The following is a 25,740-nucleotide window of genomic DNA, read 5'->3' as shown; positions in this document are numbered from 1 at the left end:
CTACTTTTACTGAGTTCAAAGTACACACACACCTTCTATGTTTTTCTCATCTAGGGGGTGGTTGAGGAACCACTCAATATTGCTGTCGAGAAGGTCTAGTTGAAGAGCTCTTTATTTTAAAAAGCAGCCTATTCATCCCGCATTATTTTTTTAGAGGGGCCCCTAAGAGCACCTTTAGCAGGTCTAAGGGAGAGCCTCGAAGCCTTATATGCTCTCATCAAATACCTACAAAGAACAACCGACTACAGAAAATGCAAAATGATTCAGGTCCATGGGGATCCACCACCTACACACAAAACAAGGGGGCTTCTCTAGGAAGCTACTTCATGAAGTATTAAGGGATTGTGCTCTCTTTCACAACAGGAGAAGAGGCAACAATGACTTCCCTCAAGCAAAACAATGTTCAAACATTTTGTTATTTTGAGCAATCAACCATCTCGCGCTTGGCAAGTCACAAAAACCCACTTGCTCACAGAACTATCTTATAATGCACATATACCAAGGGCATCCTGTAAGCCTCTGCTACTCTGCCAACTTACCAAGCTTAAACATCATATACCTAGATGAATCCAGGATAAGCCCAGATTCACCCTTGAAGGAAAGTGCAAGGTATAGACCCATGGTAGTCACCCACAAGACGATATAACCATCAGCTCCATCATGCATAGCATTGACTAAATACCACGACATCCCCACTAACGTCGTCAGTGCCCAATAGTGGGTGTAGAACTAGGTACTAACATATGCTCCCCAACACAACACACACCACATGCACACACATGAGCATACATCAACACAAAGTTCAGCGTACTGAGTTTCTGTCATGACTCTTGAGATTAAACATCATCCTTACTTGATGCATGAGAGGAGAAACTTTTACTCAAGGTTCGACGCTAGCTTTAGCATACATGTCAGCTCAAGATAACATGGACATTTGCCTCCAAACGTAAAACTACACCCTCCACCCCAAAAAGCCACTTGTGATCCCCCTTCCGTTGCCACTGTCCCACGAAACAAGAAGATGAGAACAACTTCACAAAGAAGTTGATGCCAAATGAAATCTGAGTATACACAAAAGCAAAGATAAAATTCTATTTAGCTTTGTGCATACTTACAAATATGATAAAAAGGGTGGCAATGATCGTCACAGGTCTGTACAACGTCACAATTGTCATGAATAAGGGCACACTATTTAGTTCTGACTCTTTGGTCACACACCATTTCGCTAAATGGTGGTGATGGAAAAAATTAGACATTTTCAATGACAGAAGTTGACGTAGCCCTTGCATATCAAAAACAGCAAGCAACACGACTTTGAACTTCTGTAGCGAATGATTCGTGGCCATAAACAGTATACAAGTTGCTGTTGAGCTCTTAGAAAAGACTAAAATCTAATCTGTACAAGAGATGCTCTGAATCAGAATAAAAATCCCCAGCATCGTGACCTACCACTTGCAACACCTTCATCAACTTGTGGCAAATACGCAGTTGTTTGAACCTCCTCCAGCGACCTGTCTTCTCTATGCTCATTTGGAACAATCATCACCCTCTCTGCATTCTTTGCAAACCAGTCAGTAAACTTTGGGGATGCTGCCAGCTCTTGAATGGCCACTTGTGTATGCTGTTTTGTCACTTGAGTCCATTCACTTTGGCTCATTCCACGCCTTGTCGGTGTTTTGTGAAAGGTCGAGAGGTACTCTTGCTCAGTAATGTCTCCGTTGGAACTCGGAACAGGGCTGCCTTGTAATCTCTCTAGAAATCCACAAACATTAATCCTCAGAGTTTGCTGACGGAGAGAGCAAAGCATAGCTATACATCCAGTGGAAATCAAAGGAAGCACAACAATATAAGGCCAAGTATACAATCTCTAAGAAAACTTTTTGTCTTCACCAATAAACTTATTTTATTTGATGAATCACCTTCGTGGTTACATGAAGGAGGATACATAAACAAGCTTTCCATTCAGAGAATACTGAAAAAGAATTTCATTATCTACATGTCCATAGTAACAACTTGAAGCCCTGTGCATCTCAGACAATGTAACACAGACATTACACTTCCCGAGTCTTTTGAATTCTTACTTGAAGCCAAAGGAGATGCCTGATGTAATGATCCCCTTCGAGATCTCAAGAAAGCCGTGTCATTCTTTGGTAGAAACTCCGTTTTTGGACTTTGTTGAGTAACTGCTCTCTTGCTTTGAATATTATACACGATCTTATGAAAGAATCGCCTGCACTCAACCAAAAATAAATTCCTAACATGACACATCAAATGACAAATTCAGTAGCTACTCGTAGAGAATAAGCTTACTCTCTCCAGAAAGACAATGTAAGATCCCAGGTATCCACGAGATCTTGCAGATGCACCTTCTTAACTGTCCAACAGATTATCCAACTTGTAAGAAGAGCCAAAACAGCCAGTAAAGGGTCATGGGAGCTCTGTTCCAACATAAAGGGCAAAGAATGCATCAGTTACTACGACAAGCTCGGACACTGCAAATAACTAGACACGTTAAACACACCTGCAATATCATTACAGATCCAACGATGTAAATAGCCCACTTGACAAAATTAGCTGTTCCACCGTCAACAGAGCCATCTTCCAGCAGTACCATTTTGCGCACTCCCCAATAGCCCAACCATGAGCCCATGAGTCCAATCCCCAATACTACAAAAATTGCAACCTATCAAAAGCAAGTTAGCCAAAACAGCTGTTCACTCCCTGACTACAAAGCCAGATCAAAGCAACACCTCTACATGCTGTTTGAAACTCAATGCCGGTCCTAATAAAGGAAAATACTATCTAATGTGCAAGCTAATGGAGGGCTGCTCTGGGCTCGCCTAAATGTTGGGACTGCAAAAAAACAAGGTCCTGCCTCGTTGACAAGGGTTAAAGGTGAGCTTCCACAGCCAACCCTTAAGCAGTCTAAGTACATAGCAAGAAAGTTTTTACAATGCATCCAAATCACAGCAAAGTTTTCAACAAAAACTACCACTAAAAGAAAGTGTACAAACAGTACAGGATTATATGCTTGACTGCTAATTCCAAGCTCTTTCGAAATAGATGCAACCAGCCCGCTGAAGTAATGTAAAATCACAGTTCCTAAGCCTACCTGCAAAACACCGTAGTGAGGGTAAAATCTCCTTTTAACCTCATCATATAGAATCTTGAAAAGAATTGAGATAGAATATCGTACCACAGAGCCATACAAGACAATGTAAAGAGTGCTTTTCCGCCCTGTAGGCAGCAGCTTCATACCCTAAGTAAACATAAAGAATTGTTAGCAGAAAATGCAGTAATCTGCAAAACATGCACATGAAGAACTTAATTCAGAAAAACTCTGTGCAATGTACTCAACCGTCTTACCTGAAACAAAAGTATTATCACAATCAAAAAGATTCCAAGCACCATTGCACTGCTGTAGTAGAAAGGCACCCAACTGCTCACGATGGGAGCAACAAGTAGAAGAATTAGCCCACAAGTCAAGAAGACCAGCCTAAAAGGCCAAAACTCTGCAAAAACATGAAACATTGCAAAATTCAGGTGAACAATCACCAATTACACTCTAAAGCCTTTAAAAGTTATACCTTCTTCCACTGATACCGTCAAGCGCACATCAGTGAGTGAGTCACGTATCCTCAAATCAAGGTACTTTGTCTCAAAGGGAGATGCAATTCCATTCCAGGAATCCTTTTCAAGGGCTTGCCAGCTTTCCTTGCAGCACTGCCCCAATCCAAGTGACTCGTTTCTAACAAATATCGATGCTGTCATTTAGGAAAAGTCACAAATTTGCAACAAGCAGCTTAAGATACTGATAGCCCGTACCCATGGAAGCAAACATCGGCTTTTTGAGAAGCATGCAAAGTATTTTTCTCTATTAACTCAACCTTGACGCAAAAAGAATTTGCATATTTATTTATGTTTCGAATTCTGGAGACACTTGGAATTCGTAACCGAACGCTTGAAATCAGGTCTCCATGCTTTATTCCAGGAGATGTCTCAATAAATGACCCAGAGGAGCGCCTCACAGTTATGGGCCTGCCAACTGTCACATCTGGTGAAGATTACAGATAAATGCTTTTAGGTAACAATATACAGGAAAAAAGCATGTAAAATGCCCTATCAGTCACATCAACCTATTGCACCAAACCAAGATCATGAAACGTATACAAACAGTCAGTATGTGTTGTACACAAAGTAAGTTCAAAATGTTCAAGCTTGAATATAAATGCTGGCAAAGTGAGCCAACTTTCAGATACAATGCGTAATGGTTGATATGTTCTTTTAATTTTATTGACAAAAGCATTGCAATTTTATGCACACACCCCCACCATTTATATTAGTAGGCTAAGATTAGCATTTCGATTTGGTAGTTCTGTGAGACTGTGACCTCTAACCTATTGCACTCAGTAACCGACTGCCAAGCAGGTAAAGAGGCCGTGCCATCATGCCCGCCAGGGGCACAAGGATGAGTGTGCACTGCATTTGATTGCGAGCAGGTTGGGTCCCCATGCATGATGCGTGCATGTGTTGCTCATCGCAGCCAGTGTGTTGGCCGTTGCTTGCGTGTAGGGTAGACCCTTGCCAGCGCAATATGGCGCACTCAACTGCCCTTACAGGTGGTGTACCACTTGCCCAGCCCCCTAATGGGACATCAGTGACCTGCTGCTTCGAATTGACTCTGAGTGATCGCATGATGGCTCCAGCAGGTAAAGTCATCGCAAGTTCTGCCCTTTGACGTGAGTTGTGTTGCACTGGGTCCTCAATCCTCTTAAGGTCTGCCTATCAACTTGAGTTATGTTGCATTGGCTCCCTGTGCTGCCTGCTTTGAGTTGCCAGAGTAGCTTAGTGGCTCACATGTGACATCTGCAAGACTTAATTGCGAGCTGCGTTTTCACTCCTGAGTGATTGCATGAGATAAGTGTGGTATCATAGTACAAATTTGCAAGCTGTAGTAAGGGGTATGTGCTATTGCAAGTATGGTATTCTTCAAAACCGAAAAACTACATTGGACCCAGTAAAAGGTATAAACTTTTCTCATGTGCTGTTCTGCCAGTGGTTTGCATCATAGTTAATATGATTTCTGTTTAACACCACTGTCATGGGTCATTTTCTCATCTTTGGGGTAGACAGTCGGTTTGCATCATAGTTAATATGATTTCTGTTTAGCACCATTGTCATGGATCATTTTCTAATCTTTGGGATAGACAATGGGTTTCGTGTCTTGCCTTGTAGAATGAATTTTAGTCAAATTATGAAGAGGGATTTATGGCAGATTATGAAGAGTTTATTGTTCGGCATTGAAAAGGGATTTATTGCAGATTATGAAGAGCTTATTTTTTGGCATTGAATATTTGTTGATGCAGGGTATTCAGGCCACTAAGATGTCGCACGAGCAATCCAAAATGGCTAACAAGCAATCATCCCTGTTGACTATGCATAATTTCACTCGGATTCAAATCCCCTCCATTAAAAAGTTTAAGATACATAGCTCAAATGAGCATTCAAACGCTAGAACTGTTGATTTGTCTTCTGAAAATGCGATATCTTCCAGTACCTCAAATTTTTACGAACTAGAAAGAAAAAAAAATGCATGTTAAGCATGGAATGATGCTTGGGCTGTCTCATTTGATTGGGTATATTTTGATGCAGTGAAAGCGCGAATGTTTTGCAAAATCTGTGAATGCATGAAAAAATGTCGTAGTGAATTTAAGACGTGGGGCTCCGTGAATAGTCAGCTTAGTGCAATTAGGTGTCATGCCGCATCAAGGTAACATAAATGGGCTTCTTACTCTAAGGCCTATGGTTAAAAAGCCTTGCAACATGGCATTGAGAAGATCAGAGGGAATATGGATGTAGGGATTTTGAATCTTCGTCAGTGTGCTTATTAGATCCCAAAGGAAGACCTTGCGTTTGTTAAGTTTCCAGCTTTGTTAGAATTAATTGATGCATGTGGATTGAGCCCATTATCCTTATATCATAATGATAAGGCTGCTGCAAGTTTTGCTTCATACATTAGTGAGTCTATCTTTAACAGGATTTTGCAAAAGTTGACCTCTTCTCCTTTCTTTGGGAATTTAGAATCTACTAACATTTCTACTAATGAGCATTTGATTGTGTATGCCACTTACATGTATGATAATGAACCACATGTATGATAATGAACCAGACATGTCTTTCTTGGAACTAGTAGAAGTCAAAGATCGGACTTCAAAGGGGTTAGAAAATGCATTGGTCTCTTTGTTTAAAACTTATGGGCTTGATGAGAAGAAGATGGTGGGTGAGCTTTTGCTCAGATGGAGCATCTGTGATGGTGGGTGTGCGCAACGGGCGAGCCTCACTCTTAGAGAAGAGAAGTTCCTACATGATACCAATTCACTGCATAGCCCATCGAACCCATTTATACGTCTCAAATGCATTTCAAGGTAATGAAATTGCAATTTATGTTGGAGTTCTTAATGAGCTTGGTGCAATGTTCAAAAAATCATCTAAGCACTCCGCAAGACTAGCTGAATTGCAAGAAGCTTATGACTGTCCTCCATTGAAAATGGAAAGGATCCATAAGCTTAGATAGTTGAGCCGCTACAAAGCCTGCTGCTACAAAGCCTTGGTGAAAGTTTTTGAGGAGCTTAAGCCACTCCTAGGTTTTTTGCAGGAAGAAAATGTTGTCCTATATAATAAGGCAGAAAATTTCAAGTTTGTTTATGTCCTCCACTTTTTAGTTAATATTGTGGAACATCTTGCATCTCTAAGCTTAACCCTCCAGAAGTCTTTTGTCGATGTGACTAGCATACGCAGCTTGATATCATCTACTGTCACTAAAATGCAAATGGAGTTTACAGGTCCAATGGAGGAATTTGGTATGAACTTGCACGGCCACAATGGCTCTGGTTTCTTGAGTATGGTGTCGAAAATGGATGGTTATGGACGTTACGCAAAGAAGGGAGATATGGAGACAGGCCACTAGCAGCTTTGGGCTTGGGAGAGATGCCCTGGCACAAGTGCAGTGGAATCCTGGAGAGTGGTTCTGGAGAGACCCCTTCTCTTCAGTGGATCACCCTGGGATCCCATTCTTTCAGTATACAGTTCGATTGGGGCGCCACATACTGGCAACAGGGAGCGAGGCTTGTCTTGATGCAGCACTTCATTGGTAGGAGGAGGGTCTCACAGCTGAGTTCGTCAGGTTTCTGGGAGCGGTTGTGGGACTCCAAACAGCCGAGGAGAGTCACTTTGTTCCAGTGGCTAGTTGCACACAGAGCTACAGCACTAGTCCACAGTGGCTTTGTCACAAAATGATGACATGGCAATCCTGCCCGAGATGACCACCTGCGGTAGAGCTGTTGTTGTGGATAGACAGTACGGCAATCTGATGACATGGCAACAATACGGATGCCTGTAAATGGCGCTGATGGGCTAATGATGTGGCAACCCAAAAAACGCGCTGACTGTATGCTGACGTGGCAGAACTGTACGGAAATCCGCTTTTTTCACTGGTGTCTTTTTATGGCAGCTTTTGGAACCAGTTGCTTTTGAGTTTACTGCTTTTGGGGCTCTGCTTTTGGCATCCCTTGTAAGAATAAAAGGAGCCCAAGGGCCTCAATTTTCAGAGCATCTAGAGTCTAGCCGTAGAGTCTGAGAGCAGAGGACCCCTTCAAAAGTTGTACTTTGCTCAAGCATTAATATAACAAAGTAATACCGAAAGGTGTGCCAAGTTTTTGGGGCCAATCTCTCTTGGCACGGAACTACGCCGGGCCGTGTTGACTCAATCAAATAGTTAAGTGTTTTAAGTGAATCTCTCTTGTGTCACAAAAGAATCTAGACTTGGGGTGCCCAAGTTTGTTACAAGCTTTTTGGCAGTCTATGCAGCTTGTGGCCATCCTTTGGAGAGTCAGCGATACAGTCTGTGGGACTGTCCCATGGCACAACATGTTTGGCTTCAGGTTCTTCAACTGATGCCGGCTCTTTCCACAGCTAGATAGTACACTTGAGGTGTTGCAGCTGTAAGGTGCAACGGAAGTGAATGTTGAACTTTGCTCAAGATGAGTGCTCCGAACTGTGCTCGAGGGTTCCTTTTACTTACGGAAGGGAGAGCCTTCCGTTCCTTTAGTGAGAGAGTGCAATGATCACAACAAAGTGAATGACACTGTGAATGAAGGTGCTAAGAGAGAGAGAGAGAGAGAGAGGGAAGAATACGACACCAAACGGTACTCTCCTCCAAGGGCCCCCCTGTCTATGGCGAGAAAGGTCTATGCTATTGATTACACAAATCAGGTACAATGGACTAGATGCAATGGACTTGCCGTAGATGTCGACGACAATGATGACGACGACAAGGACGGGCTGATATCTGATAACGCTAGGGCTGAAATCTGCAAATCTGCTAACTGCTGAATACTGACACTGTGTCGGCGAGGACGGCGATGGCTACGCCGCGACGACGATGCGCTGAAAACGCAGATGCTGAAATCTGCGGACAGCGGGCTGAAACTGAAAACCCTGGCTGATCTGACGGTATGGCGAGGATCTGTTGCGGGTAGGTGAGATCTGCGAGGCTAGGGGCTGATTCTGCAGTGTCCAAGTGCTGAAAACTGAAAACGTTGATGCAATGGGCTGATCTGTCGCCGGAAACTGCAAAACGCTAGAGGTATCTGCAAGATGCAAAAACACTAGGCCTAATCTGCAATCTGCTGGCGTCAAGTGCTGGGATCTGGAAACGCTGGCTGATCTGGGAAGTCCAAAAACGCTAGGCTTGTCTTATGGCTGAAAACGTAAGTCTCCTGCCAGTCTTGCTGAGAAGGTGCACTGCAAGTTGCTGGAACTTCTGCTACCTCTTCTGCCAGAACGTGCTAGCGCCAGGTTTCTTATATACTGACTAAGCAAAATTGCCCTACCCAGTTTTCCAACAAAAGTCACTTATTAAATAATAAGTAAAAAATGGATAAATAGGGAAAATGGGTTCTGTGCACTGTAAAAAGCTCATGATGGGTATTGACTGTTATATTGATGATCATGCTGTGTGCAACCAGAGGATATGCAACTACTCTAAGTGCCTAAACATGCAGGGCCTGCTTACAGGCTCACAAAGGTGTCACAACACTTCCTAAGCTGACCTGAAGTAGCTTGCCCACATGCACATAGGGTTAGATGTGCACGTGACAGTAGCCTAGTCCACTCTCACGGGCCCTGCGCTCCATTTAAAGATGGCTTCCACCAGCAGGATAATAGTGACCAAGGGGGGCCGACCTACACTTCAGCTTGCCACGAAGCTTACCCGCTAGGATTGGTGCAATGAGAGAGAGGTGTGTTGGGAGCTCGTCTGTGGCCTGACACTCGGCGGGTCCGTTGCTTCCGCATCTTTGAGGCTCGCCCTGTCCCACCGGTAGAGACTATTTGTGATTTTCGGTCGGAGCTCATTCACTCTCTCAAGGGCAACTCCAAGGCAATTCCGACCGCATGCGGGAGTGTAGAGAGGCTTTCCTGCAACTCTGGCACCCAGGGCCTTTCTTCACCATGGTCCATGGGGCACCCAGATGGCACTATTGTCTACCTGTGTGGCTCTTTCCTCCTCCCATCTCGTGATCTAGCCCCCATTGTACATATTTTGTTTTCTCACTCGGAGAGTCTCCCCTTTTGTTGATGTAGCCCTCTCTAATTGGTTGTAGCCCTATGGACACTTTTATTGACTAATGGAAGGATCTTTTTCTCGGGAAAAAAAAAAACGAAGGGAGATATGTACTATAGCATGTGTACTCGAAGATGTGTGATCAGGACAAAAATCTTGCAGATTCTCTTCACGTTTGGTAATGCTTCTTTAATGCAAAATTTTGAAACTTTATCTCCGGTCATGTTTCCATGCAGCAAAGAATTGAAAACTATGAAGGGTCTCAAATGGATGCTCTTGTTAAGCATTTTGCACAATCTCATGTCCTAACTGGTGATATGCAAGTAGGCCCTCTTGTAAATGAAAGGTCACAACAAAGAGAGTTTCATATGTTTAATATTCAAGGAGCTTCTGATTGGAAGGGCAAAACCCCAGAGAAATACATGGTGTTTGATAGGAAAAAGTGATTATTGGAAAGAAAAGTATCTTGATCTTTGGTGCCTTCCTCAAATAGCAATGCTTCAATGTTGTAGTACCGCCATATGTGAAAGGGGCTTTCAATGTGCACAACATTATCAAGAGGAACCTTTGCAACAGGTTGGAAACAAGTAACTTAGATGTTCCTATTGGCATCTCGATTGAAGGGCCTCTTTTAGATGCATTTGATTTCTCATTGAAGGGCCTCTTTTAGATGCATTTGATTTCTCATTGAAGCTATTAATAATCTTTGACATGACGGTGACGTGTATGGATTTCATTGAGAGAATGCGTAAGAGGCAGATTTGTGTTTCAATTATGTGTGCCAGGTTGTGGATTTGCTGGTTTTTGGGGTGGTTGTGGACTTGCTGATCTTTGATGTCATTTCAATAAAACCTGACTGCTCAAAAATTTTATGCCGATAAAGAGTGTCTTATCTAAATTATGTGTCCCTACGTAGGTGCTTGATGTCACGAGCTGCTGAGTATCAAGCCACCGAAGACCTGGTGGGTTAGGGCTCCCCGAGCCTAATCCTAGCCAACCTGCATATCTCGGCTGAGGGGCCTAAACCCTAGCAAAAGAAGAAGAAGTCTTTACCAACTTACTGATCCTCGCCGAGTGGCCCAATTATTAAAGAAAGGGTTAGAATTAAAACCCTAACCCCCAGCCAACTTATGGGACCCCGTGTCACAAAGTGATGACGTGGCAGATAGCAGAAACCCTAATTTCTGCCAGAAACCCTAAAATTCCTGCAAACCCTAATTTCTGCCAGAAACCCTAATTTCCGGAAATCGCGGAGGCGGATTATTATAAATTTTTATTTTTTTTTATTTTTTTTTGGGAAATTTTGAGCGACGCAAATCTCAGCTTTTCGCTTTGATTTGGGAGAAAGAAAGAGAAAAAGAGAACTTGCTTTTTACTGACTCTCATTGAGAGAGAGAGAATCTGCTTTTGCTTTCAAGCTTTTGGGGCTCTGCTTTTGGGCATCCCTTGTAACCTTTAAATTAGTGGTGAGGGCCTCACTTCTCAGAACATCTGGACGCAGAGTCTGAGAGTGAAACCCTAGCCACTCTCTTGTACTTTGATCTGATTAATATAAAAAGAAATACCGAAAGGGACGCCAGTCTTTGGGGCCAATGTCTCTAGGCACGGAACTCCGCCGGGCCAGTGCAAATCTATTGTGATCTGTGAATTGTTTTGAAGTGGTTATTTGATGCTATCGCGATTGATTCTTGACTTGGAGTGTCCAAGTCTGTTACAGTGGTATCAGAGCACGGCCGATTTCTCTTCTACGAGAAATCCGATCCCCGAAATTTTTTTTTTCCGCGGCACCTATGGCTTCACGCAAGGATCAGTAGACTCCCTCTGCATCTAGAGATGCGAGCAGGAATCACAACGAAGATTCCGGCAGAGAGTATGGCCCGCCTTGGCCTACTCAGGCGGAGCGGCGAGAGATGGAGCGTCGCCAGTTGATCGGCGATGCAACAAAGATGATGCTCAATTTTGCCAAGGACCCGAAGATGGCAAAATATATGAACCAGACCTCTTTGAAAGAGGTACAGATGGAGTGGCAAAGAACCACAACACCACTCCCGAAACCCGCTCTCAAGAAACCTTTTGCCTCCAAGAAATATACGGAGAAGGAACTGGAGAACGTGGTTGATGCATGGATTGCTTAGCTTTTCGACGTGCAAAAGAAATGCAAAAAGCATGGCTAAAAGCAGAAGAAAGGCACTGACTTCCCGGGATATTTGGGTCGTCGGTCGACATTTGACAAGGCAAAGAAACAGAAGAAGCGTGTTCGATTTGAAGGAGTACCCAGTTCTTCTTCTTCTTCTTCTTCTTCTTCTTCTTCTTCTTCTGACAGTGCTTCTAGCTCTTCAGATTCGAGCAAAGAAGACAGAAAAGGTAAAAAGCGAAGCAAGAAACAAAGCTTCGGAAAGGACAAGAAGAAGGCTACATCTCGCCAAGAGAATGACAGTTCTACTGAGGACTCGTCTACAGACAACTCAGATTCCGATGAGGGAAACTTTTATGCGAACAAGAAGAATTTTTACAAAGCCAACCAGTATGACTTTCTCGAAGATAAAAGCAAGAAAGTCCGAGAGTTTAAGGAAGGTGGCCACTCGATCAAGTTTGATACTTTTCAGGATACTCAGATGCTTCGAAGGCTTTGTCTTTTATACAGCAGTTTGACATCGCTTTCGAGAGAGGACGCTATTCAGAGCACTCCAAGATTCGGAGAGCTGCCTCTTATTTTAAGGGGAATGCTCGTACTTGGTGGTCCACGCTTCTTTTAAACAAGACTGCGCCAGTTACATGGCTGAAATTTAAGAGGCTTTTTATTTCTTCTTGGTTGACGCAAGAATATGAACGAGATATAAGAGCTGCTTGGAACCATCTTCGGATGACCAAGAGCGATACAATAAATACTTACTGTGAAAGATTCTGGAGCTCTTTTCTACCCGCCTCTTCATTCAAGAAGATCTCGTTCAGAGAACAGATTGAGCGGTTTACCTTGGGTCTACCTACAGAAATCCGAGATCACTGCTTGGAACAGAAGTCAGCTTCTATTCAGGAGTTGATGAGTCATGCGAAGCGGGGCTTTGCCATTCACTCTGGCAGTTTGACCTACCCCACAGATAAGGCCATGACACAACGAGCCGAACAGACTTCTCGGAATGAAAGTAAAAAGAAAAAGAGCAACCCAAAGAAAAAGGATGCACGACCAAGCTTACTCCTAAGGAGAGAGCTCGCTTCATCAGAGAGGGGAAGTGCTTTGGATGCGGGGAACATGGACATATCTCCGCGAAGTGTCCTAAAAAGACACAGAAAGAACAGAATGATAAAGACGACGACAGGCCTGAGAGTTCGAGAGCAGCTGAGGAATGTGGCAAAAAAGGCAGATAGAAAAGCAGAATTGGTACCACATGGCGTGGGACTTGCACCGAATCAAATGAATGGAAGTACAAACTTTGCCGCTTTTTGGGGCAAAGTGAAGGATCAGGAAGCTCTTTTGAAGGAGCCAAGGCCAACTTCTTTTCACTTGGAATTGGCGGCTGGATTTGGAAATTACGCCCAACAGACTGACGCCACAGGCGGAGGTAGTTCGACTGGCACCCGGATGGGATGTTGCCATTACACCGATCATTGGCAAACTTCGTTTGCAATGACAGGGGTGTTCAGGGCACGCGAGTGACGTTCTACTCAGGATCCCTTGGTACCACAAGAACTATGCCGTGGTTGACTACCGGGCCGAGAAAGCGGCTTTGATAAATGAAGGGCTTAGAGATTGTACTTGATGAACTTCAGTTTCTTACTCATTCTTTTGGAAGAGAACTGAACGATGGATAAAGGTTGAATATGTTTTGACCTGATCAAAAGAACGCCAAGATTTTTCTCCACACTCATGCCGATTGCTTTTCAAAGGGCCTGAAGATCAAACCATTGATCTGATACCTAGAAGCACGCCACCGAATCGGCCACCTTACCGTGTGAGCCGAGTACAAAATGAAAAGATTATGAACCCAGTGAAAGACCTCTTGGAAAAGGGTCTTGTCCAACCTAGTACTTCACCGTATTGCTCTCCAGTGTTGTTGGTTTTGAAGAAAGACAGATCTTGGAGAATGTGCATCGATTATAGCACTCTCAACGAAATCACCATCAAGAACAGATTTCCGATTCCTAGGATCGATGATATACTCGACAAGTTACAGGGATCCTCGTGCTTCAGCAAGATTGACTTGAAGAGTGGATATCATCAGATCAGGATAGCGCCAGGAGATGTCTACAAGACTGCTTTTCAGACGACCTTTGGGTTATTTGAGTTTTTGGTGATGCCTTTTGGCTTAACCAATGCTCCTGCGACATTTAATCGGATAATGGACAGGATTTTTCGAGAGTACAAGCTATTTGTTGGCACTTTCTTTGACGACATCATTGTTTTCTCCAAGAATGAGGCAGAACACAGAGATCATCTGCTTCAAGTCTTTCAGGCATTACGAGATCACACGTTAGTGATTAATGCAAAAAGAAAAGTGAATTTTTCCTACCAGAGATACACTTTTTTGGGACAAATTGTGTCAGCAGCAGCAGGAGTGCAAATGGACCCGGCCAAGATAGAGACTATCCGTGATTGGCCCGATTTGAGGAATGTCCATGAAGTTAGAAGCTTCTTGGGACTGTGTTCGTACTACAGGCGGTTCATACGAAAGTTTGCAAAGGTTGCTTCCCCTTTGCATACCTTGACACAGAAAGGAGTACCTTTTTCGTGGGGACCCACAGAGGTGACTGCCTTTCGGACATTGAAAGAGAAATTGACTACAGGACCTATTTTGACTTTGCCGGACTTACAAAAGTCATTTGAAGTATATTGTGATGCTTGTGGTCGTAGTCTGGGTGCGGTCTTGATGCAAGAAGGCCATGTCATAGCTTACGAGAGCCGTTTGTTCTCTAGGCCGGAGATGATAGCACAATTCTATGAGAAAGAGCTTTTGGCGGTTATCCATGCTCTTACTCAGTGGCGGCAGTACCTACTCGGAGCGAATTTTACTGTCTTTACAGACCATCAGAGTTTGCGCTACTTCTTGTCACAGAAGCAGCTTTCGGAAAAGCAGATGCGGTGGGCGAACATCTTGTCACAGTTCCACTTCCAGATTGTCCATGTGCAGGGACAGAAGAATGTGGTGGCAGATGCTTTGTCTCGGAAACCGTTGGTTCTGGCTATTTCCACGATACATCATAGGAGCTTCGAGGATATGGTCGATCAGTATGCCACAGATACAGATTTTGCAGATATTTTCACACGGATACGGGATGGGGAGACAGTAGCTAGATACTCCCTTCGGGAAGTCTACTTGATGAAAAAGACTATGTTGTGCGTTACACAGCCGTTGAGGGATAAGGTTATGACTGAATGCCACTGTCCACCTTTTACGGGTCACCGCGGCATTGCTACCACCATGAAGGGGGTAGAGAGATACTTCTTTGGGCCGAGACTCAAAAAGAATGTGGAAGAGTTTGTGCGCAGTTGCTTGGTATGCCAGAAGGTCAAGTTTGACAAGCATAAGGCACAGGGATTGTTACAGCCTTTACCCATACCCACCCACCCCTGGGAAAGTATTGCAATGGATTTCATTTTTTATCTCCCGAGAACACAGAATGATCACGATGATTTTCCGATTACATGGCACGTCTGAGACGATTGTCTCCGACAGAGACCCCAGATTTATGAGTTTGTTTTGGAAGGCAATTTGGGAGAACATTGGCACGCATTTGCAGTTCTCGTCATCGTTCCACTTGCAGACTGACGGGCAATTCGAGATTGCCAATTCAGTGATTTTAGATTTATTGAAGTCTTGTATCTCGGATCAGAAGACTCAATGGGAAAAGAACCTATCTTTGGTGGAATTTGCCTACAGTAACACGATACACTCTTCGACGGGGAAGACGCCATGTGAGATTGTTGAAAGTGCTGCGAAGGTTCCATCCTTCCTGAGCACGAAAGATTAGATATTGGAAGCGGATGAATATTCGCGAGATTTGGATACGGCTTTTGCCAAGGTTCGCGAGACTTTGCAGGAGTCTCAAGAACGACAGAAAAAGGGAGCGGATCGCCATCGTCGCGACTTGAAATTGAAGGAGGATGATTGGGTGCTCTTACGTTTTGAGAAGGCACGCCTACGAAAGAAAAAGGGAAAGGAGAAGCTTTTTCCAAAGCTTAGTATGCGATACTACGAACCTTTCCAGATCGCTGACAAGATAAATGATGCCTCCTTTCGATTGAAACTGCCATATACTTGGAGGATTCACAATGCATTGCATGTGAGTCTCTTGAAACCTGTTAAGGGTGATGTGCCTGATGATGGGGAGCCTGATGAGCAATCCAAAGTGGAAGAAAACGAGGAGATCCTTGTTCCTGAACAGATTTTGGCACATAACGATACGAAGAAAGGTAAAGTCCGAAGGCGGTTCTTGGTTAAGTTCAAGAACTTTCCTGCATTTGATGCGAAGTGGATGGAGGAGGAGGACCTAGCAGATACTCCTCGGATTGTGAAACTTTACCTCGATGTTTTTGTTTAGCATAGTCTACTCCAAACGGAACCCAGAATTTCAGCTTGGCCGAAGATCTGGTGCAGCGGGATGCACAAGAGGGAAGTTACTCCGCTCCTTTGTCAACAGATGCCTTGATTTTGATACTAAAGTCACTGATGTCTCTTTGAGCTTCAGGGATACTGAGAGCTGACAGTATTCTGCTAGATGACTTTATGAAATGGAATTCCTGATAATGATACTGATTTGTTCTTGACTTCTTTTGAGTGCAGGAACTGATAGCCGAAATGACTGCACCATTTTGGTCTGATTGATCTCGAATAGACATGGTTGCAATAGGGGTTAGTCAATCAGACATCGATGAGGTCTCGATTGGACCTAGATGTGATTGCTAGCTACATTGCCGATAAATCATGGTCTAAGATCCGAATGAATGTTGAATGTCATGTGATGTCCTGTGATGTCTGGTGATGTCCTGTGATGTCGTGTGATGTGACTGTCGATTTTGTACATGTGCTAGATGTGTGTTCCTAGTACGTAGGTACTAATAGTCAGTGTCTGCTAAGACGGTTTATGGCTTTGTCGGTTTTGCAGGCGTAATCGCGGTCGATTACAATGCTTTCAAGAGGGGGTACGTCACAAAGTGATGACGTGGCGGATAGCAAAAACCCTAATTTCTGCCAGAAACCCTAAAATTCCTGCAAACCCTAATTTCTACCAAAAACCCTAATTTCCGGAAATCGCGGAGACGGATTATTATTAAAAAAATTTATTTTTTTTTTAAATTTGGAAAATTTTGAGCGACGCAGATCTCAGCTTTTCGCTTTGATTTGGGAGAAAGAAAGAGAAAAAGAGAACTTGCTTTTTATTGACTCTCATTGAGAGAGAGAGAATTCTGTTTTTGCTTTCAAGCTTTTGGGGCTCTGCTTTTGGGCATCCCTTGTAACCTTTATATTAGTGGTGAGGGCCTCACTTCTCAGAGCATTTGGACGCAGAGTCTGAGAGTGAAACCCTAGCCACTCTCTTGTACTTTGATCTGATTAATATAAAAAGAAATACCGAAAGGGGCACCAGTCTTTGGGGCCAATATCTCTAGGCACGGAACTCCGCCGGGCCAGTGCAAATCTATTGTGATCTATGAATTGTTTTGAAGTGGTTATTTGGTGCTGTCGCGATTGATTCTTGACTTGGAGTGTCCAAGTCTGCCCGTTCGATGGGGCCCAAATTATTAGAAATAAAGCAAGACACACACAGAGAGAACCCCTTGCGTAAAAACTGACGACGAGGCAGTTGTACGGACCACCACGAAAACACACTGACATGCTACCGTGGCACACTATATAGACGCCAGCGTTTCACGCTACTGACATGGCAAAAGTGTACAGATTTCCGCAAATCGTTCTGTCAGCTTTTGGGCATAAGCTTTTGGATGTAAGGTGCAACGGAAGTGAATGTTGAACTTTGCTCAAGATGAGTCCTCCAAACTGTGCTCAAGGATTCCTTTTACTTACGAAGGGGAGGGCCTTCCGTTCCTTTAGTGAGAGAGTGCAATGATCACAAACAAAGTGAATGACACTGTGAATGAAGGTGCTGAGAGAGAGAGAGAGAGAGAGAGAGAGAGAGAGAAGAAAACGACACCAAACGGTTCTCAAACCCTCCTCCAAGGGCCCCCCTCTCTATGGCGAGAGAGGTCTATGTTATTGGTTGCACAAATCTGGTACAATGGTCTAAATTCAATAGAATTGCCGACTATGTCGACGACAATGATGACGGCGACGAGGACGGGCTGAAATCTGAAAACGCTAGGGCTGAGATCTGCAAGCAAAAACACTGACTTTTGTTGTATACTGACACTCTGTCGGCGAGGACGGCGATGGTGACGACGCGCTGAAATGCTGAAATCTGCGGACAGTGGGCTGATCTGACCGCACGACGAGGATCTGCTGTAGGTAGGTGAGATCTACGAGGCTAAGGGCTGATTCTGCGAGGCTAAGTGCTGAAAATTGAAACACTGATGATCTGAAGCCGGAAACTGCAAACACTAGGCAAGGTCTGCAATTGAAAAACGCCAAGAGATCCGGAGCAAAATGCCAAGGCTGATCTGCTATCTGCTGAAAACGCTAGGCTGATCTGTAGCCAAAACTGTCACGTGACACATCCAACCCTATGTGTCCGTGGACAAGCTACAGCATGATCGGGGTTCAATCAGTCAAGTCAGTCTAGATTAGAAGTGATCTGGCACTTTTGTGAGTCTATTCGTAGACCGTGCATGTCCAGTCACTTAGTGTAGATGCATATCCTCTGGTTGCACACAGCATGATCATCAGTATTACCATCAGAATCCTTCAAGGGAATTTTCCAGTGCATTTAGCCTATTTTCCCTATTTTTGACACTTTTCACTTATTATTTTTAAGTGACTTTCCAACAAAAGTAGGTAGGGCAATTTGGGTAAGAAAATACATAAGCAAACCAAAGTTAGCACTAAATGGTAGAAGAGGCAACAGGAGCCAAGCTCAACAGGCAACTTCTCAACAAGAACTCGGTGGTCTCCCCTCCAAGCAAAGGACTCAGCACCTTGGCATTTCCATCAAAGTGGTCATCGCCATACCTCCCATCCCCTAGCGTTTTCTCATCAGCAGATCACCGCGACGGAAGCAAGCTCAAACCTAGCGTTTTGCATCAACATCATCGCCAGCAGAACCCAGCAAGCTAGCGTTTTTGAAGACCATTGACCTAGCGTTTTTGACAGGTGTAAGCATGGCGTTTTTCAGCAGACACTTTGCAGTGTTTTCAGCAATGAAAGACTTGCAAATTCAGCCCTAAAGAAGTAGCAGATTCAGCCCGGAAAGACCATCAGTTTTCAGCCTAACACCTGCAGATTTTCAACGTCAAAGCCCTACAAAATCAGCCCCCAGAATCAGCGTTTTTGGACTAGTCGCAGATTTCAGCCCATAGCGTGTTTGGACAGCAGATAAAAGATTGCAGATTTCAACCCTTAGGTCGGTCTCGTCATCACCGTCGTCATCGCCGACATAGCCTAGAATTGCATCAGTCATATGCATCCCCATTGTACCAGTTTGTGCAATCATAAGTAGACCACTCTCGCCGACGAGATGGGGCCTTGGGAGGAGGGCTTTACAAGAGTCTCTGGTGTCGTATCTCTCTTCTCTCTCTATCTCTCAGTCTCATACACTTGCACGCACAGTGTCCATTCACTTTGTTTGTGATCATAGCATTCTCTCATTAAGAACAGAAGGCTCTCCCTTCCATAAGAACAAAAGGAACCTTGAGCATAGTTCGGAGCACAGTCGTATTCTCTTCTCTCTCTATCTCTCAGTCTCAGCACCTTCACTCACAGTGTCCGTTCACTTTGTTTGTGTCCATTGCACTCTCTCATTAAAGAACGGAAGGCTCTCCCTTCCATAAGTAAAAGGAACCTTGAGCACAGTCTCAGTCTCAGCACCTTCACTCACAGTGTCCGTTCACTTTGTTTGTGTCCATTGCACTCTCTCATTAAAGAACGGAAGGCTCTCCCTTCCATAAGTAAAAGGAACCTTGAGCACAGTTCATAGCACTCATCTTGAGCAAAGTTCAACATTCACTTCCGCTGCACGTTACATTGGTATCAGAGCTTTGGCAGTGTTCTGTATCACTCAAGGAAAGAATCACAAGAACCACATAATTTTTTTTGCTTGTTGCGGTCGCACGTAACCCAAGACCTCTTGGGCGTGTCGATTCCTAATCGTGTTTTTGAAGAGTGACAGGAAACCCAAGAAAGAAGGGCTTGTCCAGCCTCCCCTTGTGTCTCTTTTCACTCATTGAGAGCGAACCGTGCACTTAGCGACCGGCCAATCGACGTGAGGTGGGAAAAAGCAACCTTGGTGTGAGCGCAAGGCCGCCAAGGGGTGCACCCACGGAAAAGAGCAGAACTCGGGTGAAGAGAAGATCCTTCTCTAACACAGATTGCAAGAGAAAGAAGAACCTCAAGACCCGCAAGAACCTCAAGAACTCAAGAACCCCAAGAACCAAGACCCCAAGAACCCAAGTTCCTCGTGAACTTAAGAACCCAAGACCACACGAACCCACAAGAATCCTCGACTTGAGTGGATGGTCATCACTCGAAGGGGAATGGATACTTCGCTTGGAGGTGATGAGCATGAGAGAGGCAAAGAAGAATTTTCCCACCCAGGAGGTTTTTCTGACCCTCCCCCTTCCCCATCTACGCCAAGGATTACACCAGATCCTATGGAGGCTTGGTGCAAGACGATGATGGACATGATGACAACGTGGCACGAAGCAAGGATGGAAGCCATGGAGCGTGAGCGCGAGCAATTACGCTTGGAGGCCAAGGAATTTGATCGCAAGTACGCAGAAAGAAAAACAGAATTGGATTGCAAGAACGTTGTTCATTCTTCCTCTCTCATTTCTAATGTGCAGGCGAAGATTGAAGAGATTCGGGAAAAGGAGACTCTCTTAGTCTCTTCTCCTCCCAAGCATGACACACAGGATTCGCATGATAATTTGAATGACAAGCATGATGATTTGCATGATGATCACGATGTGATTTCTCACAAGCATGATGATCAAGATGTGATTTCTCACGAGCATGATGATTTGCATGAAGATGATGTGATTGTTCACAAGGATGATGTATTAGTAGATACTTTTTCTAGCGAAGCTAACCTCGCTACAGATTCAGACAATCACGAAGAATCGATCTTGGCTTTCGAGTCGATGTCCACAGCACCCCCCTAGGCAGATTCGATCAAACACGAGGAACCGATCTTCGCTCTCGAGCCTAGGTCCAAAGAACAATCACAGGAAGTATTATGTGTTCGAATGGTCAGTCAGCATGCATTGTACGAGTGTTTCATTCGTGATCGTTTCCTGTATTCTAGTCAGCGTCTTTATGTGATCCCTTTTCCTAGGCATGACATATCGTACGTTGAGCACGTTTCACTCATGAATGAGCACGGATGTATGCGGATTATTCATGAAAAGCTGAAAAGTATGCATTCAAGTAAGTCACATTCCATGTCTCTTCCTTGGCATGACAGTTTCCGAAAGAGCACAAGAAGGATTGAGCATCAAGCATCGGCATTTCCATTGTGATTTGCCACAATTGATTGACTTAGATCAGAAAGTCATGATTCGACCCCATTGTTTGGGTGATGAACGGTTTGGCACTCCGTCTATATGTTCATCTGCATTGCATGCACAGTTTTTTCGAAGGAGTAGAATTTTTCCAGTCACTTTACATGGAATCGGTATGTTCATGTTTTTGTGTTGGAAGTGGTTTCAGGAATTTTCAACCTCAGAGATTCTTGAAGAAGGTAGACGCCTGACTATCGACGAAGTTGAAGCATCGAAGGAGCCACAGAAGACTTTGTCGCTTTCCGGGCGGCCCAAAGAAGCAAGCGTTGCAGACCTTTATGAAGTTTGAGTATCGCACGACCCACACATCAGAGTGGGCCGGCGAAGAGTCCTTTTGTCATGTGACACATCCAACCCTATGTGTCCGTGGACAAGCTACAGCATGACAAGGGTTCAGTTCAGTCAAGTCAGTCTAGAATAGGAAGTGATCTGGCAATTTTGTGAGTCTGTTCGTAGACCGTGCATGTCCAGTCACTTAGTGTAGATTAATATCCTCTGGTTGCACACAGCATGATCATAAGCATTCCCATCAGAATCCTTTAGGGAAATTTTTCAGTGCATTTAGCCTATTTTCCCTATTTTTGACATTTTTCACCTATTATTTTTTAATGACTTTTGTTGGAAAGTAGGTAGGGCAAATTGAGTAAGTTTGTATATAAGCAAACCTAGACTAGCACTAATTGGCAGAAGAGGCAGCAAGAGCACCATTGCTCAACAGGCAACTTCTCAACAAGAACCTTGGTGGCGTTTTCTCCTCCAAGCAAGATCCCCCATCTCCTAGCGTTTTTCATCACAGATTGCGTCGCCAGAAGACTTCAACATCAACGTTTTTCATCAAGGCTACACCGCAAGACAACCTCAGCCCCCTGGCGTTTTCTAGAGCCCTAGAGTTTGCAGATTTGCAGCCTCAGCCATGGCGATTTTCAGCAGATGAAGACCATCAGTTTTCAGCCCTAAAGACCTGTAGTTTTCAGCCATTAAGAATTGAGGACAGCAGCCATTCAGCCTCAGATTTCAACAATAGCGTTTCTAGGACAGCAGATAAAGAGTAGCAGATTTCAACCATAGCGTCGGTCTCGGCATCCCCGTCGTCAACATCGACCTAGCCTAGACTTGCATCAGTCACATGCATTCAGTTTGTACCAGTTTGTGCAATCAATAGTAGACCACTCTCGCCGACGAGAGTGGGGCCTTCGAGGAGGGGTTTACAACGTCTTGGTGTCGTATTTCTCTTCTCTATCTATCTCTCAGTCTCATACACTTGCACGCACAGTGTCCATTCACTTTGTTATGATCATTGCACTCTCTCATTAAGAACGGAAGGCTCTCCCTTCCATAAGAACAAAAAGGAACCTTGAGCACATTATGGAGCACTCATCTTGAGAAAGAACAACATTCATTCCGCTGCACATTACATTGGTATCAGAGCTTTGGAAGTGTTCTGTATCACTCAAGGAAAGAACCACAAGAATCACAAGAACTTTTTTTTGCTTGTTGAGGTCGCACGAATCCAAGTTCACTTGGGCGTGTCGATTCCTAATCATGTTTTTGAAGAGTGACAGGAATCCCAGGAAAGAAGGGCTTGTCCAGCCTCCCCTTGTGCCTCTTTTCACTCATTGAGAGCGGACCGTGCACTTAGCGGCCGGCCAATCAACGTGAGGTGGGAAAAAGCAACCTTGATGTGAGCGCAAGGCCGCCAAGGGGTGCGCCCGCGGAAAAGAGCAGAACTAGGGTGAAGAGAAGATCCTTCTCTAACACAGATTGCAAGCGAAAGAAGAACCTCAAGACCCGCAAGAACCTCAAGAACTCAAGAACCCCAAGAACCAAGACTCCCAAGAACCCAACTTCCTCGTGAACTTAAGAACCCAAGACCACAAGAACCCAAGACTTCAGTGGATGGTCATCACTCGAAGCAAAATGGATACTTCGCTTAGAGGTGATGAGCATGAGAGAGGCGAAGAAGAATTTTCCTCACCACGAGGTTTTTCCGACCCCCCCCCCTCTTCCCCATCAACGCCAAGGATTGCACTAACTCCTATGGAGGCTTCGAAGCAGTTGTTTCTGTAAAGAAAGTTAGAACGCGAAGAAAGAGAAGCAGAAAGAGAGGCCTACGAAGAAGAAATGGCAGCCATACATCGTGACTACAAAGAAAGCGTGGCAGCCATAGAGCGTAAGTACGCCTTGGAAGCCAAAGAAAGTCAAGCCAAATTGGATCGCGAGAACAAGGAACGACAAGCAGAATATAACCGCGAGAACAAAGCAAGACAAGAGAAGGGCGACCAAAACATGAAAGAGTTGTGGCGACTCTTTTCTATTGTGCAGGCACAGATGGAAGAGATTCGGGAAAAGGAGACTCTCTCCGTCTCTTCTTCTCCACAGCATGATACACAGGATTTACATGATGATAAGCATAAGGATTTGAATGATAATGATAAGCATGATGATTTGAATGATAATGATAAGCATGATGATTTGCATGATCTCACAAGCATGATGATTTGCATGAAGAAGATGTGATTCTTCCCAAGAAGGATGAGTTAGTGGATACTTCTTCTAGTGAAGCTAACCTCACTGCAGATTCGATCAATCACGCAAACCCGATCTTGACTCTCGAGTCGAGGTCCACAGAACCCCCATAAGAAGATTCGACCCCTCAGGAAGAACCGATCTTGGCTCTCAAGCCTCGGTCCAAAGAACCCTCACAGGAAGTATTATGTGTTCGCATGATTCATACGCACGCATTGTTCGAGTGTTTCATTCGTGATCGGTTCCTATATTTTCGTCAGCGTCTTTATGTGATCCCTTTTCCTAGGCATGACATATTGTACGTTGAGCACGTTTCACTCATGAATGAGCACGAATGTATGCGGATTGTTCATGAAAAGCTGAAAAGTATGCATTCAAGGAAGTCACATTCCATGTCTCTTCCTTGGCATGACACATTTGTAGAAAGAGCACATGAAAGTATGAGCACCAAGCATGAGTATTTCCGATGTGAATTGCCACAGTTGATTGCTTTAGATCATAAGAGAAGATTTGATCTCATTGTTTGTGTGTGTGTGGTGAACGGTTTGGCACTCCATCTCTTTGTTTATCTACATTGCATGCACACTCTATTAGGACGACCGGATTTTTTCCAGTCACTTTACATGGAATGGGTATGTTCATGTTTTTGTGTTGGAAGTGGTTTCAGGAATTTTCAGCCATGTAGATTCTTGAGGAAGAAGGAAATATGACTCGACGAAGTAGAATTTTGTCGCTTTCGGCGCGGTCCAAAGAAGCAAGCATTGCAACCTTTATGAAGTTCAAGTATCGCACGACCCACACCTCAGAGTGAGCCGGCGAGGAGTCCTTTCAAGGATTCCAGATGTTGTTGGTGATCTCCCTCGACGCCATACAGTTCGGTACCAATACCTCAGTTTGAAAAGGAGGGGATGTCACATGACACATCCAACCCTATGTGTCCGTGGACAAGTTACAGCATGACAAGGGTTCACTTCAGTCAAGTCAGTCTCGAATAGGAAGTGATCTGGCAATTTTGTGAGTCCGTTCGTAGACCGTGCATGTCCAGTCACTTAGTGTAGATGCATATCCTCTGGTTGCACACAGCATGATCATAAGCATTTCCATCAAAATCCTTCAGGGGAATTTTTCCAGTGCATTTAGCCTATTTTCCCTATTTTTGACATTTTTCACTTATTATTTTTAAGTGACTTTTGTTGGAAAGTAGGTAGGGCAAATTGAGTAAGTTTGTATGTAAGCAAACCTAGACTAGCACTAATTGGTAGAAGAGGCAGCAGGAGCACCACTGCTCAACAGGCAACTTCTCAGCAAGAACCTTGGTGGCATTTTCTTCTCCTAGCAAGATCCCCCATCTAGCGTTTTTCATCAAGGCTACACCGCAAGACAACCTCAGCCCCCTGGCCTTTTCCAGAGCCCTAGCGTTTTCAAATTTGCAGCATCAGCCATGGCGATTTTCAGCAAATGAAGACCATCAGTTTTCAGCCCTAAAGACCTGCAGTTTTCAGCCATTAAGAACCTGCCCACATCAGCGTTTTTGGTGTCAGATCATTTCAGCCATTAGCGTTTTTTAGGACAGCAGCCATTCAGCCATTCAGCCTCAGATTTCAGCAATAGCATTTTTAGGACAGAAGATAAAGGGTAGCAAATTTTAGCCATAGCGTCGGTCTCGTCATCCCCGTCGTCAACATCGACCTAGCCTAGACTTGCATCAGTCACATGCATTCAATTTGTACCAGTTTGTGCAATCAATAGTAGACCACTCTCGCCGACGAGAGTGGGGCCTTCGGAGGACGGTTTTACAACATCTTGGTGTCGTATTTCTCTTCTCTCTCTATCTCTGTCTCATACACTTGCACGCACAGTGTCCATTCACTTGTTACGATCATTGCTGTAACAGACTTGGACACTCCAAGTTAAGAATCAACCGCGACAG

General features: G+C 44.3%; 1 protein-coding gene across 1 annotated transcript in view; it reads right to left on the bottom strand.

The window, feature by feature from the left end:
• Window positions 1-1,068: 1,068 nt before the first annotated feature.
• LOC147460313 (uncharacterized) overlaps window positions 1,069-25,740 on the bottom strand; it is a 42,414-nt gene continuing 17,742 nt past the window's right edge. Inside the window, exons 2-10 of the mRNA XM_086511396.1 lie at window positions 3,826-4,054; window positions 3,588-3,748; window positions 3,367-3,512; window positions 3,197-3,259; window positions 3,020-3,112; window positions 2,522-2,683; window positions 2,311-2,438; window positions 2,082-2,230; window positions 1,069-1,752 (exon numbers count right to left, since the gene is read on the bottom strand). Of these exons, the coding sequence (XP_086367522.1) occupies window positions 1,418-1,752; window positions 2,082-2,230; window positions 2,311-2,438; window positions 2,522-2,683; window positions 3,020-3,112; window positions 3,197-3,259; window positions 3,367-3,512; window positions 3,588-3,748; window positions 3,826-4,054 (1,466 nt within the window). The 3' untranslated portion in view covers window positions 1,069-1,417. The remainder of the gene's footprint in view (window positions 1,753-2,081; window positions 2,231-2,310; window positions 2,439-2,521; window positions 2,684-3,019; window positions 3,113-3,196; window positions 3,260-3,366; window positions 3,513-3,587; window positions 3,749-3,825; window positions 4,055-25,740) is intronic.

Source organism: Adiantum capillus-veneris, chromosome 4 (genome assembly GCF_014529385.1).
Source record: "Adiantum capillus-veneris isolate H3 chromosome 4, ASM1452938v2, whole genome shotgun sequence".
Taxonomy (NCBI): domain Eukaryota; kingdom Viridiplantae; phylum Streptophyta; class Polypodiopsida; order Polypodiales; family Pteridaceae; genus Adiantum; species Adiantum capillus-veneris.
The sequence above is the reverse complement of the archived record's forward strand: the minus strand, read 5'-3'. Positions and strand labels throughout refer to the sequence as shown.